At 46.9% G+C, this 18,192-nt stretch overlaps 1 protein-coding gene across 2 annotated transcripts in view; it reads left to right on the top strand.

Annotated features, from left to right (window-relative positions):
- The first annotated feature begins 2,461 nt into the window (after nt 1-2,461).
- The window catches only part of SPG7 (SPG7 matrix AAA peptidase subunit, paraplegin), a 30,099-nt gene continuing 14,368 nt past the window's right edge, over nt 2,462-18,192 (top strand). Inside the window, exons 1-9 of one of the 2 annotated variants that reach the window (XM_019742649.2) lie at nt 2,462-3,297; nt 4,946-5,048; nt 6,391-6,480; nt 10,399-10,640; nt 13,453-13,592; nt 14,698-14,800; nt 16,082-16,207; nt 16,569-16,731; nt 17,116-17,289. In XM_019742649.2, coding sequence (XP_019598208.2) covers nt 3,115-3,297; nt 4,946-5,048; nt 6,391-6,480; nt 10,399-10,640; nt 13,453-13,592; nt 14,698-14,800; nt 16,082-16,207; nt 16,569-16,731; nt 17,116-17,289 — 1,324 coding nt within the window. In that variant the 5' untranslated portion in view covers nt 2,462-3,114. Of the gene's footprint in view, nt 3,298-4,945; nt 5,049-6,390; nt 6,481-10,362; nt 10,641-13,452; nt 13,593-14,697; nt 14,801-16,081; nt 16,208-16,568; nt 16,732-17,115; nt 17,290-18,192 lie in introns of both variants that reach the window. The other variant, XM_019742648.2, reaches the window with a different exon arrangement.

Here is an 18,192-nt window from a genome sequence, read left to right as displayed (position 1 = left end):
GAGAAGAGAGTAAAAGGGGTCACATATATGGTAATGGAAGGAGAACTGACTCTGGGTGGTGAACACAGAATGCAGTATATAAATAATGTGTTATAGAATTGTACACTTGAAATCTATATAATTGTACTAACCAATGTCACCCCAATACCTTTAACAAAATTTTTTTCAAAGTTTAGAAGTTTAGTTGCCACTAAGCTGCCTAATTTGGGAAGAAGAAATTATTTGCTCTAATATTAATAAGGAAGCCTAGATCTTAAAACCAAAAATGGCCCAATAGATCCACTTCTGTCTCCAGGCTGCTAAAGTATTATTACTATTTTACAGGCAAAGTGACTGATGTTTGTTTCAAGAGCAGTTTTCCTGAAGCCCTTCAGCTAACAGTGAGCAGAGGCTCCTCCATGCTGAGAGAGTGGAGTTCTGGGGATGACAGTGGGACAGACACACCCTCTGCCGCCCAGGCTGAAAGGGTGGCCTTTCCACACCTCCTGAGGCTCACTTTGCTCATGGATCTGGAATGGATGGCACCTGGCACCAGGGTGGCAGTACAGAGACCTAGGACATGCCCTGACTCAAACCAGTTCACTGTGAGATTGCTTCTCAGATGTTAAGGGAAGTCACACTGAAACGTCCTGATGAGCAGAGTTCAGAGAGCTGAGGAAGTACAAATGAGTAAACAGAAGTTGCGAAGTACGGAAAGAATAAAGATAGCAGTGACGGAAATAGCTGAGAGGAGAGTGAAATGAATCTGATGGCCTGGTGGGTGAAGCAGTGGGGCCTAAGAGCCAGGGAAGATTCTGTGAGCCAGCTTTCCTATAGCGTTTTCTTCCCTCTAGGTCCAGGGCATGAAGCATCTGAACCTTTAAATTAAATCCGTGTTGCCTGAGACCACAGGAGCCTGTGCCCTGGGCCACTGCAGAGGTGGGACTGAAGCAAGGTGGGGTTCAGTCATGATTCACCTCTCACCTGAGGCCAGGGACACAGTCAGCCTTCAAAGGATACTTGTTAAACACATGTGTTTGAATAAATGAATCAATAGTTTGTTTTCCCAGAACCTCATTTCCCACGACATCCTAGGAATAACTCCTGGATATAAGAACACCTCCCTGGTTCACAAGCTGCGTTCACATACTTTAATTGCATTTTATCTACAACAACCCTGTGGGAAACTCAAGGCTGATATCAGCCTTACTTTGCAGATAACTATCATCCCCATTTTACTGATGAGAAAATTGAGGCTTGGGGAAGTTAATAATAACTTGCTCAAGGTCATAAGCTGAGAACAGAAGGCAACGTTCTTTCTCCAGAGTCTGGCCCCCTGACATCATCCTGCACTGCTTACAACTGAATCACCAGGTAGAGGTTGGACCACAATAAGAATTTTATTTCGAACAGTATTGATGGGATTGCATCTTATACTCTTCCCAAACACATTCATGCTTGTTAGAGGCTTTGAGTCACACATTCTCTGAACTGGGCAATGAGGCAACAGACGTGAGGGTGGGCTTGGTCACTTCCTGTCAGGGCAGCTTTGCACAAGCTTTGATAGAGCTCAAGAAACCACTCTGGGAAGTTTGGTTATAGTCACAGGACTTGTCTGGGGAGAAAGTGAGGGCAGGATACAGCCAGCTGGAAGGCAGAAAGTAGGCGGGACAATTTAACCAGAAAAATGAAAAATAGTGGAGGAGGAAATGGGGGAGGATGGACTGACTGTGAAAGAAGATTGCAAGGGCAGGAGAAACAAAAGGCAAGGCAGTGCAGTTGTGTAAATCAAGAGTAGCCAGCAGCAGCCCGGGGCTATGAGGCTGCTAGCTCCACCAACCAACCACAAATAGCAACCTGTTCAAAAGCAGCAGCTGCCAGAGAACTGAGGACCAATAATCAGGACACTTAATTAAAAAAATGTCCCCAAACCTTTCTAGTTTTAGGGAGAGGAAGGAAAAGGATATACTAGTTATACATGTTACTTTGTAATACTTAAGGCTCAATGGGGGAGTAGCCCAGAAACTAGTCAGACCAGCTCTGAAACTCTGTGCCATCATTTCCTAGCTGTGACCTTGGACAGGTTACTTTTAATTTTTCTGAGTCTGTTCCACAGCTGTAAAATACCTATGAAAAGTATTTATTTCTCAGAGTTGTGAGTATGAAATAAGAGTGTGTGATATGAAGCCAGACACTCGTTACCACTCAGGAATATGGCTATTGTTGTGATTCGTCCTTAGGCACTGGGGAATACAGAAAAGCACAGAAACAAGTATGTCACCCTAATGCTTCCACTGTAACACTCAACATGCTTTTCAGCTCTCATCAATCATCAGTGTCAGAACTAAGCATTCAAGCAGAGCGAAGGTGGGCAGGGAAAGAGGTGGGAAAAGTCAGGAAGGAGGCAGCCTGGGCGGGACGCCCAGGGTGTGCTGCCCGGGCCGGGGATTAAAGACTCCCGCCTGCTCATTTCCCACGGGCAGCGAGTGGACTCTGGTGTCTGGGCCGTGATCCTGACCCCCAGGGCTGGGAAGGACTTTCAGAAACGAGTCAGCGTGCCGCCAGAACAAGATAACTAGTTGAGGAGACGGTTATCTTACTCGAAAGTAAACATCTGTAGAACGCGATTCCAGACTGTGCCCGCGCCGGGGGTGCTCCGCGACCCTCCTTCTCAACGTCCTTCCTCTTAACCCGCGCGAGACCGCGCGCAGGGCCCTCTCCGCGCTCGCGGGGCCTCCCTCGTGCCAAGACGCAGCCGGGCTGGGTTCGGGGCCCGGCTGTCCTCGCACGTTCCCTCGCTCCGCTCCGTGACCTGGGACCTGCTGCGGAGAAGCCCGTCCCACCAGCGGCCCGGCGCCGACTCCCAATACCCTCCCTCCAGGGCCGCCAGGCTGCACTTAAACTCGCGGCGCTCAGCACAGGGCGGCGCTTCACTAAGCCGCATGGAAACCAGTCGGATTCAGGGCGCCCATAGGCATCTTGACCCCAGAAGCCGAGACCAGGGGACATAGTAGTCTTGGAGGTGCCGACCGCGCAGGCGCCCCGAGGGCAGCCTCCCCCCCCACCCCCCCCGCACGTCGACAGCGCAGGCGCTTGGAAGAGGCTCCCTCCGCGCCGGGCCGCTTCCGGGCCAACATGGCGGCCGCGTGGCTGTCGTTGCGCGCCCTCCGGCAGGGCCAGAGCCCGGGTCTGGAGAGGCTGCGGGGCCCCTGTTGGGGCTGGGGCCCAGGCCTCTCCGCCGGGGCTGGGAGGAGGTGGCCATACTTCGTCCACAGGCCTCCGATGGGTGTCGTCGGGGCTGGAGGCCGAGCCCTGCAGGTAACCCCGGTGGCGCAGAGGCCACTCCGGCTGGGCCCGGGAGGAGGCAGCGCATCCGCACAGGCTCCGGTTTGGGTGTTTTCAGCCTGTACTTCGTGGGTCAATATTTTTTACTATTCTTTCTGGCTTTTTACAATTGAATCCAGTAAGAGTTTCACCGTTTTCTAGCAGAGACGTATTTTACACTGGGCTCGCATTGATTCTGGAGCTCATCGGGATGAATTCAACGTGTTCCATACAGTAGCCCTCAGAGGTCGCCTGAGGGTTTTGTGTGAGCAAAATACCACGTAGCTGTATTCTGCTTTTGTTGTGCGGCTTCGCACGTTATTGACACACAAATTCATGGAGCACTCTCTATGTGAAGGCTGTGTTCCAGGCCCTGCTATAGTTGACATTTTATCCTGAAAGCAAACAAAGATCCAAACCCCTGGTGCGTTTTTGGCTGTTTTTTTTCCAGCCCTCTCTTAGTTCAACCTTCACATTCTAGGTCGAAATTTATTATTGTTATATTTTTCCATAACTGGAGGACGAATTTGAATTATAATCCTATAATTATAATCCTATTCTAGATTACTGGCCACCTTCCTGAACCTGAGGGCAACTATAGATGTATATTACAGTTGTTTTTTGCCTTGTTCTATTGAGAAGGAACATTATAATTCATTATCTTTAGTCTGAACCTATGCTTATTCTATGAAAGGAAGGGCTGAAGTACACAATTCACACATACTTGTGAAATCTAAACAGATTATCTCACCAATGGTTATAATAGTAATAAACTAAGGTAACCTGTTTAAACGTCTTTGGGGCTGACTTTGAAGAATGACAATTTTTGTGTGTGTACTATTTTCAACACACTGATATTCATTTATTGGGCTGAGTCCACATTCTGGGTTCTCCGTTGTATGACTTCTGGTCATCATTGAGCCAAGAATAGTAGTAGTAATTAATGGGGCAATAATTGTATAGACGGAATTTTCATTCTGTTCTGTACTAAAGGAAATTGAATGTAATGTGCTTCTTACCAAAGAGCATTGAATTGAGCAAGGAGTTACTTTTCTCCATAGCAGCAGCAGGGCAGGGATGAGCTAATGAAAAAAATTAAAAATAAATAAAACAGAAATTAAGAAATTGCCAACACAGACACAGAAAAAGTTAAATTGGACCACTTTAAGAACATGAAACACATTCATTCAGGTGGGAGAATACTCATCTTGAAAACAGAACTTTGGAAATATAGAATGGTAAACTGCTGGAAGTGTTCTACATGGAGTCGTCTGGAGATACCAGGAGCAAAGGCTCTGGGCAGTCATTGCGGCCTTTGAGAACTCTGCTCGGCATCCTGCAGCATAGTTGAACCTTGAGGCACAGAGTGGTAGCCAGTGCCCTGTGCCTTTAGTTCAGCGATTCTTTGCCTTGCTCTCCTGGCTTTTGACGTTTTGATATCTTTTTTTATTTTGATGTTTTGTCAAAACTTTGAAATAATTCTCAGACTTTCTTCACATTTCAGGGCAATATAAACATTACAGATAAATAAATATTTGAGCTTTTAGAAAAGATTTTGCATCAGGGAATTAGTCCACGTTGCTTTGGTGTGCTGTTATGCTGGTATGACCGATCCTGAGTTTCATTCTTTTTTTTTTTTCAGAGTTTGCAATTGCGACTGCTAACCCCTACCTTTGAAGGGATCCATGGATTGTTGTTGAAACAGCATCTAGTCCAGAATCCAATCAGACTCTGGAAGCTCTTAGGTATGTATCTGTTGAAAGAGAAGTGACTGGAAGAGCCTGTGTTATTTGTATAAATTAGGATAAATTTGAATAAATTAGGATAATATTGCTGGTTTGACATTGACAGGAAAATGAAATCACTAAGAGATCCTGTGGCTTCTATTTATCGTGAGCTCTTAGATGCTCTGAAATGAAATTTACTTAAAAGAAGATTGTCTGAGGTTTGAACAGACCATTTTTGCTTATTTTGAGTTGTCTTTTTTGTGTTTTTTTTTTTTTTTGAAAATATGGTATATAGCAATAATTGGGCTCTGTGAAAAAACTTTGTCATATTCTCTAGCCAGCTCCAAGAACATTTGTAAGGATCTACAGAGTGACTCACATGTTTTATATCCACAAGGTAACTGAAAATAGCCTGTAAATAATTTGCTCTCACAATGGAGTTGCATGTACTGTTTAGTGAGACACTGTGACATCCTGCTGTCTCTCTTGATCTTAGATAAGAGGACCTTAGGATTGACACCTGTAATTTTACTCCCCACTTTATCCAGTTGGAGCAGGGAAAAACTAAAATCTCTGAGTCCTAATGTACATGAAACAGCCTGGTGCCCTCACATAGTCAGAGAGAGCTATGACTTGGCAGCAGTTGGTACATCTGCTGTCTGTTTTCCCATTTAAATCTACACACGCACCCAGTGGCACACAGTTCACCCTCCAACCAGCCTGATCTGTGTCAAGTGGCTATCAGGGTAGTTTCACTTGTGATTCTGTTAATGTCTGTGAAGAAAGGTTCAGCTTGGTCATAGTTACGAGAATCTTTTCTTCCCCATCTTAAACACTGATTCGTTCAGACCTTGCACAAGACAGAGCCTTTTGTGTGAGGAGTGATGGTGATGCTGAGAGCTGGGTTGCTGCCTTACTGCATGTACCAAAGCCACTTGTGTTGTTCACTTGTTTAAGTTCATTTAAAGTGACTGTATGTATTGAAGAGATTGTTCTCCAACAAACTCAAGACACTTTTTCAAATTTATGTTTATAACTATTTTCATTCCCTCACATTGACTAATTTAAATTACAAACTACTTCGTAAGTTGAAGTAGCTTTGTATTCTATAATTAATAAATACTATACTAAGAATGAGAGAAGTAAATGCTTTATCTCAAACTTCTAAATCTTGTGGATGTAGGTTTGTGTTTTGATTTGGTTGTTCGAGAATATACTATTTTCCTAAATGTCTCCCTGTAGTTGGAGATCTTTATTTTTTTATTGGTTGTTTTTTTTTTGTGTTTTTTTTTTTGCTTTATTTTTTATTTTTTTGTAGTTGTAGATCTTGAGTGTTAAATATTTTCCCTATTCATTGTAGGTGGCACTTACTATTTTAACACCTCAAAGAAGAATCAGAAGACTAAGGACCATGATAAATCCAAGGGGAGGACCCCTGAAGATGATGAAGGTAGCTCTGTCTATCGGGTATTCTGGAATAATGGCTAGCTTGCTTGTCTTCACATGCACGTTCTAATCTAAGTAACAGGAGTCCTATCTTAAAAGTAGAGCAAGCCCAGGCACCTGTGCTCCCCTCGCCCTGAGCATACCTCCCCCCAGTCTCTAATGCGATTGCTGGATCCTTCCTGCCTGTCCTTTTAGAAACGCTCCCATCAGCACCTGTGTCCCTTGTCATCTTCAGAATGCCTATAGGCAGGCGGCATTTCTATCCTCTGCATGGAAAGAGTGAATCTTGGATCTGTCCTGCACTCAAGGTGCTGGGGCAGGGAGGAAGGCACCAAGGCTCCTTGGCTGAACCCACCCCCATTTACACCTGGCTAGTGTTGCCACTGCCTCCAGGCTTGAGAAGCAGCCCCAGAGGAGAGGAGGGTACAGTGTGTGGCCTTGAAGAAGGAGTAGGACAGATCCCTGTCCTATAAGACAACCACTGGGTGCCAATCAATCCTTGCCCCAGCCCCCAGCCCCAGTTCACAGTGACCTCACTTGCAAAGCTTAAGTCTCATCTCTGCTCTGGAATTAGGACTGGATGGTCATGTAAAGGGTAATAAAAAGGTAAGTTTGAACTGAGTTGACCTCTAAGGTGAAAGGTGGCTGCCAGGAGCTGATGATAATAATGAGAATTGCTAACCCTTATGAATGAATGAACAGGGGGCAGCCTGTGCTCAGGGTGCGGCTCAGTGTGTGTGAGAACACCAGGCTGGGTTTTTTTGTTTGTTTGTTTTTAAACTTTTGTTTATTTAAGTGTGTTTTTCCAAGACCCATCAGCTCCAAGTCAAGTAGTTGTTTCAATCTAGTTGTGGAGGGCGCAGCTCACACTGGCCCATGCGGGGATCCAACTGGCAACCTTGGTGTTATGAGCACCGCACTCTAACAAACTGAGCTAACCAGCAGCCCCCCAGGCTGGTTTTTATTTGAAAAAAATCGGACTTTTGTGAAGAAAATGGAAGAGGTGTTTATTGGAGTCCAAATTCAAGCTGTCTTTTTATTGTTTTTAGAAATTCTTGCTAACGTGCAAATCTGTCTTATTTAACACCCATCTGTAGCTTTTGAAAATTGTCGACCTTCTTCACACTCTATGAACAGATGCTTGTGAGTGACAGAATTGCTTCAAACCCTTTTCGTGTGGGATGTGGTGGAGTGTTACATGCAGAGCAGTGAGGAATGACCCTTGATTTGTGCACTGCAGCCACGCAGCCAGGAAAACGGGACACACAAGTTCAGTGTCTTACATGTATCGAAAATAGACATTATGATCATTTAAAGCCTCTGAATGAGAGATGTTAATGGCACGAGCCTCCTTCAGGTCAGTGTGTTGTAGCTACTGTGATGACTGTCAGCATTGTTAGTTAGGAAAGAAGATTGAAAATTAAATATTTGAAATAGATGGTTTCTAAATAATTAGTACTCGCCTGAGAACATACATTTGCTTTCCAAAATAAGTGCTAGGCTTTATTTAGTTGCCTTTTGTGAATGTGAGCTTTAAATATTAGATATATTACTATAATCTGTTATAACAAGGTATGATAATACCTAAAATTTACCTTCATGTTTTCAAAATGATTACTAGGACAGCTTCTCAGTAGGTTTCATTTGTGTTTTTAAGCAGATTTAAAATGCTTTTGAATTCCTCTAAACTGATTGTTGGAGAGGAAGGTGGTGTGTTTGTGGGTGACGCCTCCAGGCAGTGCAGAGAGGAGCCGGTACACACTGAGTTCCAGCCGCACTCTTGTCCTTGGAAAAGTAACCACACGGCAGCTTCGTGTGGACGGTCCACCTCACCCAGGCTTTGGGCTGAGCCCTGTCTGTTCCAGGTCCTCCCTGCCCTTCCCCTGAGCAGACGAGCATGTCTGTGCTTCTGAAGGAACATATGGATTGTGGGGGGGATAAATAAATGGTTGAGGCTATGGTTGCTGAGATAGGTCTGGGCCCATCTTGAGCAGAACTGGTGATGGATTGTACATTTCTCAAAGGGCATCATTAAGGACAAGTCTGGTAAAATCTTGGAATGTTGTAAAAAAGTTAGAATGTTGGGAAGGACGGGCCCACACTGCATAGGTGAGTGCTGCACAAGTAGTTCCAGGCCCTCCTTGTGTGAACGGGGGTGCCTGATGGTTGTAAGGACTGGGGTACGTGGACCATGAGACCATGGGAAGCAGCATATAAATAAAATACAGCACCTGCTCTTCATCCCAGCAGAGGACGGGACTTATCTCATTGGGGGGTTTGGGAGGAATACTGTGGCCTGGCCTTTGGTGGGTCACTAATACTCAGCCCACCTGCAGAACTCTTTCCCAGCTGTGCTCTGGGCTGAAAACAGGTGACCCCGCATGTGCTCCTCGTCTCTCTCCAAAGGTTTCTCTCTCCCTCCTTCCTGGAGCATTCTTCTGTCCACTGCCTGCTGAGGTCTACTCACCTTCCCCCAAGGTTTCCTTGGTCTCAAGATCACGGGCTGAATCTTCTATCTTTTTTCCATCCCCAAGAATTGAGCATGAGGCTGTCTATATATCCTAAGTAGGGTATTAATAACTGAGTAGTGTGATTTGGGGGGATTTATCTAATGGATCTGAGAAAGAATTGGTCTTTAGAGAATAGTCTAGAAGTAGTCCCCAGTATTTTTCTAAAGACTAAATAACGCATCTTACACTTTAAGTGTACTATTTTCAAATGTTATGTAACATACAACGTATTTGAATGTTATTCATTCTGATAAATAACAAGTTCAGGATGGTGATTGTGGGGTTGAGGGAGGGCATATGGGGTCTTCAGAGGGGCCGGATGGTGTTATTTCTTAAGGCAGGGATGGTAAAAAGTATTTGTTTTATTGTTATTAATACATGTGCTATAAATACTCTGTCGATGCTGTTTAGTATCTAATCAAAGCTTGGCTGCCTGAATTCCTCACAGCCTGGGTCGGATGTGCTCTCAGTGAGGGCGTTTACTGTGTAGTTGCACAGCGTGGTAGTCCTAGGAAGTTTTTTGACTTTAAAAATGATTTCTTGGCCGGCCCGGTGGCTCAGGCGGTTGGAGCTCCATGCTCCTAACTCCTAAGGCTGCTAGTTCGATTCCCACATGGGCCAGTGGGCTCTCAACCACAAGGTTGCCAGTTCAACTCCTCGAGTCCCGCAAGGGATGGTGGGCTCTGCCTCCTGCAACTAAGATTGAACATGGCACCTTGAGCTGAGCTGCCACTGAGCTCCCAGATGGCTGTTGGTTGGAGCGTGTCCTCTCAACCACAAGGTTGCTGGTTCGACTCCCGCAAGGGATGGTGGGCTGCACCCCCTGCAACTAGCAACAGCAACTGGACCTAGAGCTGAGCTGCACCCTCCACAACTAAGACTGAAAGGACAACAACTTGAAGCTGAATGGCACCCTCCACAACTAAGATTGAAAGGACAACAACTTGACTTGGAAAAAAGTCCTGGAAGTACACACTGTTCCCCAATAAAGTCCCGTTCCCCTTCCCCAATAATAATAATAATAAAAGTATTCTAATGTACTCCCAGGGATGAGAGTTGAGAACAACTGGTTGAGAACACCAGGGAAGAACTTTCCATGGTGAGAAAATGACTGTTCCCTCTCTTTCTTTCCTGGAGTAAATATCTTAAAAAAAAAAAAAAAAAAAAAGATTTCTTGTTTTCTGAGCAGTGGGGGTCCCTGAATGGAATGTTGGTGACCTCGAATGGCTTGTGGTGAGTGTTAGTCTTGAATCATTTGTTGGAAAAAAGCCCCAGAATGTGGGATCGTGTGGGAGAGGAGACACCACGATCTCAGCGTTGAGCTTTCCCGACAAAAACACGGAGGACACTGAGGGCGGGCTGGGCCTGTGGCCTAGGCCTGCGTCTAACGCCCCCCTGGTGCCGGCTCGCAGAGGAGAGGAGACGCAAGGAGAGGGAGGACCAGATGTACCGCGAGCGGCTGCGCACCTTGTTCGTCATTGCTGTTGTCATGAGCCTGCTGAACGCGCTCAGCACCAGCGGGGGCAACATTTCCTGGAACGACTTTGTCAACGAGATGCTGGCCAAGGGCGAAGTGCAGCGGGTCCAGGTGGTGCCCGAGAGTGACGTGGTGGAAGTGTACCTGCATCCTGGAGCCGTGGTGTTCGGGCGGCCTGTGAGTGAGGGCATGTGTGCGCCCCTTTTCCCTCGTCCCTGCTGCTCCCGTTGGTGTGGTTGTCCTGTGTTAGGTATTCTGAAAACAAGATATGAGCATCTTGATGTAAAGCAGGGTTTGCTGAAGTTTTTTTGAGCGGTGGCCCACTAAGATGGAGCTTAAAATGGAGAGAGGCAGAGTTGTCTCCAGACAGAAGCTAGTGGTCCCACAGCTGCTGTGGTGGCTGCGTAAAGAGAGGAACAGATGAAGCAGTGACAGAGTGGCCACAGTGGTGACTCCCTGGCACAAGGGACTAAGGAGAGAGGAACCAGCTGTAGCCCTCAGATTTTGCTCAGTCAGTCTAGGCGAGTGGCGTGGCGCTGGCTGGTGGTCAGCAGACAGGGTAGTTTTGGCAGGTGCAGGTGCGTTGAGGTGACTGGGGGTTGGCTGGCCAAGCAGAAATCTCTCGGGGTGGGGGGCAGGGGCAGGAAACGAACAGCACTCCGAGGCGGTGGCTAAGAGTCAGGAGTCAGGCAAGGGCTGGTCCTCGGACAGGAGCAGGAAAGAAAGGGAACGAAAGGGACTCTGCTCAGCTCCCAGCTTAGGCACCCCCACTCCCCCACCAGCCTCAGGAGAGAACCCCAGCATGGTCAGAACTGGAGAGTGGTGCCCTAGTGAGAGGAGAGGTGGCAAACACTGCAGAGGGATTGGGAGGGTGGGATTTTGTACCAAGTAGAGGGTTGGGCATCAAAAATGGGGAGTGACACACCCTAGTAACAGTGGCCTAGTTGTCTGGTACTGCTGGGAAATGTGGTGGGGCATGTAGAAACTGGGCCCCAGAAGCTTGACTGTGAAAACCCTGGTGTGAAAATGAATCTCTCTCTGATCTCTGATTCCCCCCTTCTCATTGTCCAGTAACCACGCACCATTGTCAGGCCGAAGAAAGGTACCACTGATACTAGAATATTTTCTGAAGGACTTTCCCTGTTCATGTTTCTCAGTCGTCTTTGTAACTGGCCTTAGAGACTGTTTTTGTTAGTATTTTAATCCAGGATCCAATCAAGGATCGTGGATTATATTGTCATGTTTCTTTAGTCTCCTTCCCATTTTATTAAAAGTTTGCACAGTGGGAAAACTACACCGAGTAAAACCATGCCCCTTTCTCCACACTGGGACACAGACAGGTGTTCTGGGTTTGATTCACTCCGCTTCCCTGGAACACGGGTTTACTTTTCTCTGCAGCGTATTCTCGCCCTTACAGCAGGATGGCATGGTGTCCCAGCGCATGCCCTGCGAGCACTCCAGTCTCTGCTCTGGGTTTTGAATAGGGTTGAATGGTCAGTGGAGCTCTCGTCCTGCCTGAGCATGCTCAATTGTGGGTGCCACGCAGCTCAGAGCGTTTCTCTTTCAGATCAGATCTCAGGCATGGTGTTTACAGCTGGTTGTCAGTTGACAAGGGCTTATAATTTAGTTAGGGTGATAGGATCACCACAGAGTCTGCTAAACAGTAAAAGTGAGATTCCAGTGCACTTAGAAATGAGCAGTCATGATGGAGGCTGCCTGGCCTCGAGTACTGAGTGACCTGGGTGGCTGTTGCAGGGCCGGGCAGAAGTGAGCAGATGATTCGGGCCCAGGTGACCAGAGAAAGCTTTAGAGAGGACGTGGGAATTGAATTGGCTCCTGGACTCATACATACGTTTTATTCTTGGAGTTTGGCATGGAAAGAGAGTCATTTCTACATTTTTCCTTTCTATGCACATTGGGAACCCTGTTTACAGGGCCAGGCCAGGTTTGAGTGACTGCGGCATTGAAGAAGTCCAGATCAGACATTTGGGGTTAATTAGCCGTTAGGTTAATCCAGCAGCTGAGGCCACCCGGGTTCCAGCACAGACCGTGGTCCCTGTGTGGTGACTGGGGGGGTCCTCTCATCTGCCTCTCCACTTGGCCTGTCCCCCGTGACGTGGTGCCTGGCCGGCCGCTCTCATAGTGACAGTCATTCCTCAAGAAATCTTCTGAAACTCTTAAGAGCCAGGGAGACATCTGGTTGCTCAGTTTAGATTTTAAGAGTGTGTTTAGAATCTGAGCTTGGAACAGTTGAATGCTGGTCCTAAGTGCCTTCCTATGGACCAGGCACTTAGGAAGATGACTGGGACCCGTGTGACACAGTGCATGCTGTTGGGAAGGATGAGGCCTGCCCCACCCGTCCTCCTGATCCTTAGGGGTTCTGCAGATGTTTCTTCTAGGGGGGCTCCAGACTAGCTCAGGAGCGATCCATCCCTGTGACCAGGTCAACTCACCGTGAAGGGACTTGGGGACCCAGTGTGGACTCCTAGTCTGGTTTTGAGTCTCTTTCTCTAAGGCCTGTGTACCTGGGGGAGGAGGTGATTTTGCTTCAGGGAACTCTCTGCCTGCTCATTCTTCCTTAGTCTTTGCTCTATTCAGAAAAGGTTTGCTGAGAAAAAACACATTGAGTTGAATTTCAGATTCAGCCAGTGGTTAAACACAAACACTTGCATTTCTCGCCTTAGTAAGTGAATTGTGTGTCCCCAATGCAGCACTGCAGGCTTGCGGCTGTGTCTCTGTGCTCTGCACACTTGGCTGAGTGAGGCAGGGTGCTGAGTGTAAAACACACACACCTCCCTCCATTTTCTTAAAATGTTCCTATTAATGAAAATAGAGAAAGCATATCTATCGAAATTTTGTTGTAATGGTGTTGGAGAAAATGAAAACTTTTTAGATGTGGAAGTAGTTTCTGAATGCCATCTGTATATTGAGGGATCAGCAGTCTGTCGTATTTGTCACTCTCACAGTTCCTTCTGCTTTCTGCCCCCAGAGGCTGGCCTTGATGTATCGAATGCAGGTGGCAAATATCGACAAGTTTGAAGAGAAGCTTCGAGCGGCTGAAGATGAGCTGAATATCGAAGGCAAGGACAGGATCCCGGTTACCTATAAGCGTACAGGCTTCTTTGGAAAGTATGTTGGTCATTTTTGTTGGCTCCTGAACTAAAATAGGCTTGACTTTGTAATGTGAGAAACAAACCACAAGTAAAAATCTCAAACTGGCCTTCCTACAGTTAACTAGACCCCCTTGTGGGAGGATAAATAAATCTGTGGGTGAATGACATAACGCTGGAAAATTTGGAAATGTGTGAGGCTGTTGAGATTGGTTTTAGTCACTTTCTTTAGCTGTCTGTTGCATTTCTGAATTTAGCACATTGTGGGGTTGCTGGCTTCTACAAATACAAAAATGTAATAGAAAGGGGAGAAGCATGGATGTCTAGCAAAAATTCTTGGTTCCATGTTATAGAGAGAAATAAAGACTGGTGGGGGGTGAGGGGGTGGCCCGTGTGTCGAGGGACTGCAGACTCCTTAGTAGGAGCAGATCAGTCAGCACAGTCGGGGTTCTGACTGCACTCAGGGACTAACAGTGGCTGAAACCCGTGAGCACAGAGGTTTACTTGTGGACATGCTTTGTAATTCTGATAAGACGCAGAATGCCAGTGACTGGCGAACATGCCTGTGAAATGATGGGCCTCTCAAGTCTACAGCCCACTGGCTCCTGAAGGCTCAGGGCTCTGAGGCTGCACCTCCAGGTTATTGTAGGATGATAGGGTACAGGGCAGATGGGTGGCTTCCCCTCTTCATGTGGACGGCTGACACCATAAAGTGTACTCTTTATTCTAGGCTTACTGCTTTACTAACCAAAATTAATGGCCTACTTTTGAAAACAAAATACATTGAACGTGAAAACCTGCTCTTGTTGGTTCATTAATTATCACAAGGTTCTAGATTATAGGCTGAGTGTGTGGCGTCAGTTCTTCTGGCTTCATGCCATGGTAATATAACGGTATCTCCAGTGTATCCGTGCTCCATCTGACAGTTTGGGAAAACTGGAGAACTATGAAAGACGATAATTGGTGAGAACTGGACAGGGAAACCCATTTTCACGACCGTTTATTCTACACGTTGCTCTTGGAGGGAGGGGTTGCTCTTCTCATCTTTGAAACGTCCATGGTCCCTGACTTTGTTAGGCGTGACGGCCTTCTGAGCCTGTAACTGCCTCTCTTTCTCCCACCAGTGCCCTCTATGCCTTGGGGATGACAGCAGTGGGCCTGGCCATCCTGTGGTATATTTTCCGTCTGGCTGGAATGACGGGAAGGGAAGGAGGATTCAGTGCTTTTGTAAGTTGTACAGATCATTTCGCACTGAACTTGTGGTCTTAGGATTTGTCTGTGTTTGTTCTTGCTGAATGCTTTCCCTGTAAACAACAGAATAAGTGAGAATTAACCTGCTGCAGGGGCCTGCCTGGAGCCATAATTTGGCAGCTCATTTTTCCTTCTGCTTGGCTGCCTGGAGGGTGTACAGTAACCAGCTTTAACTGAGGCCCCCTCTCTCTGACTTGTGGGGTGCCTGAGCCAAGGGAGTTTATAGGGCAGCTTATTCTGCAGTTTTCAGCATCAGCTGGATAGGACTCTGTTTTTGATTTCCCCTACTAGCTAAGACACTGAGAAGTTTTGAAGGATGTCTTTAAAAGAATATCTATGATACACTTTGAAAGTATTTTCCTGTTGTTGTGGCATTCATTGTAACGTGCACGTCCCCGCCCTATCAGGTTGTAAGTGGCCTCCTACTCCCTCCCTGGGAACTGTGGCAGGGCGGGGACGCAGTGTCACCTCCTTGCTTCCGCTCAGATTAGGACTGTATTCCTGTGTCTGTAGCTCAAGACTTACACCCTTTTAATGGCAGCATGGTGTGTCATGTGGGATTACAGTGGGTGCCATTACAGTCACGTGGGCTTGTACTATATTTTACTCAACCAGTTTGATAACTTGCATATTTTTGCCTGTTTATTTTTATTGTTGTTTTTAAATAATACTCTTGATGAATTCCATGCACATGCATCTTTTGAGTACCTGTCTTAATTGCCTGTCTAGTGTGCCTTCCTGAAAGACTGGCTGAAGTTGAACGCACCTCACTAAGACCTTTCTCTCTCCTGCCTGATTTGCTCTCCAAAACTTTTCTGTTAACGTTTCTACCAAGACTCCCCAGAATTGAGTATTATTACATTCCTTTTACAATCGGAAAAATAAATCACATAGTAATGGGAAAACCATATAGAAAAATAAGATAGTTCATGCAAAAGAGATTGTTAAATTACGTAGTTTGTATGTGGGAGTTTTGGTTTTATTTTTTTAAGGCGAATTGCTATATGCTAGATAGCTTTCTTCCTGTTAATGATGTAAAATAAACATTTCTCCTTGTATGTCTGAAATGTGACCGTGACTGCTGTCTGTCTTCATGAGTGGCGAGGGTGTGGGCTGGTCCTTCTGGCTGGTGGGAGGAGGTCCGAGAGGCAGATGGGAGGGGAGCGTGCAGGGTCGGGACAGGCAGAGCCCGCACCAAGGGGCTTATCTTCTCGCTGTAGGAGCGCCCAACACCCTGTCCTTTGTTCTTTTGCCCAGAATCAGCTTAAAATGGCTCGTTTCACGATTGTGGACGGCAAGACGGGGAAGGGAGTCAGCTTCAAAGATGTAGCAGGAATGCACGAAGCCAAACTGGAGGTCAAAGAGTTTGTGGATTATCTGAAGGTGAGCCCGGTGCCAAGCGGGAGACGGGCGTGAACACACTCCCAGAGGGGAGAGCTGCACCGATCAGACGTGTGTGCTGCGCGGTGAGCTCCCTGTGCTGAGCTGGGGACACGCTTGTGCTCCCCGTGCTGGCTGCTGTTAGACTGTCAGCTTGGGCTAAATGCACAGCTGTCGACCAGCAGCAGGGCGGAGAGTCCATCACTGATGGCACCGAAGCCGCCTGGGACCCTGGCTCCTCTCAGAACCACGGGAACTATAGCACATTCATGTCAGTACTGAGCTGACCTTCATGGGAGTCGTTTCTTGAAAACTCTGTCTGGAACACCCGAGGTTAGTGTCGCATTGTCTGCTGCTTTTCTAGAGCCCGGAGCGCTTCCTTCAGCTTGGTGCCAAAGTTCCGAAGGGCGCACTGTTGCTCGGGCCCCCCGGCTGTGGAAAGACGCTGTTGGCCAAGGCAGTGGCGACGGAGGCCCAGGTGCCCTTCTTGGCGATGGCTGGCCCGGAGTTCGTGGAGGTCATTGGAGGTAGGCTTTGCTGGGGGCGCTGCAGACAGGCTCACCCGACCATTTGCCCAGGAGGGCCCTCCTTTCACATGTCCTGCCTCAGGTGACTGAATTGATGAGGAAAGGGGGGACTAGAGAAGGAAAAATGAAACCCGTATTACAGGAAACATCGTGTTAATTAGAGAATTGGGTGCTGTTGTTGATCGAAGGAGCTTCTGCTTGTGGCTCTAGGAGTCTAGGAGGGTTGGCCACCTCCGGGGCGACCTCTGTGGGGATGAGGCTTGGCTTTGTGTGCATGAGAGGATGCTTGCTGAGCTTTTATCATCCTTGGTGGGCGGCTCTGGCCCAGAAGTAGGGTTCATATCTCATTACTTGTCCGCTTCCTGGCCTTCTGGGTCCCCTCAGGCCTTGGCGCTGCCCGTGTGCGCAGCCTCTTCAAGGAAGCTCGTGCCCGGGCCCCCTGCATCGTCTACATTGACGAGATCGACGCTGTCGGCAAGAAGCGCTCCACCACCATGTCCGGCTTCTCCAACACGGAGGAGGAGCAGACCCTCAACCAGCTTCTGGTGGAAATGGACGGTGAGTGCCTGCCACCAGCTGCTCCTGTGCGGAGAGAAGTGTTTCCGACTCTTTCAGAACAGTTGTTTCCTAGGTGGATTTGCATTGCATATGTTCATTGTTCCAGAACCTTATACTGACGCTCACAGGCATTTTATTTTTCTCCAGTCACTGGTCTGTATTGTTTCTCCACCTTAACCACCTACCACAGGGGAGGGTCATATCAGCACACAAAGAACCATAGTCTAGCAGATAATAACTAGAAACAAGGTCAGTTTAAGAACTATTCACCATCTTACTGCACTCAAGAAACACAGCTTTTGATTTAAAAAAAGTCAAGGCAATAGTAAAGAAAAAAATGGAGAATATATGTTGCAGGCCAGGCTGTGATGTTTTTTTTCAGTCTTGAATAAGCCCAGTTGATTGTGCTGTTGTGTGTATCTCTATATGCTGCCCAGTTGAAAGGTGACCCAGCTGGAGGTTAGAGCAGGATATTCATGGAAACTGATGTGTCTGTCACACTGAAAGAGGTTCTGGGTGTCCTACCCTTGAAAATGACTTCTGGACTGGCTTCCACATAATTCCTTTTTCTTTTTAATAGAAATGACCCAGTAAAGTTGACATGGAATTGTTTTTCTTTTGAGCTACTTTTGTAAGATCCTCTTTTTGAGTGTGTGTGGGTATATTTATTTTTATTGTGGTAAAATATATATAACATAAAGTTTACCATTTTAACCATTTTTCAGTATATAGTTCAGTGGCATTAATTACATTCTTGTTGTGCAACCACCATCCATCTCCAGAACTGTTTCATCTTCCCAAACTGAAACTCTATCCCCATTAAACTCTAACTCCCATTTCCCTTCCCCAGCCCCTGGCACCCACCCTTCTCCTCTCCATCTCGATGAATTTGACCACGCTAGG

The sequence above is a fragment of the Rhinolophus sinicus genome, linkage group LG11, assembly GCF_036562045.2.
Source record: "Rhinolophus sinicus isolate RSC01 linkage group LG11, ASM3656204v1, whole genome shotgun sequence".
In the NCBI taxonomy this organism is placed as follows: Eukaryota; Metazoa; Chordata; class Mammalia; order Chiroptera; family Rhinolophidae; genus Rhinolophus; species Rhinolophus sinicus.
The sequence above is the reverse complement of the archived record's forward strand: the minus strand, read 5'-3'. Positions and strand labels throughout refer to the sequence as shown.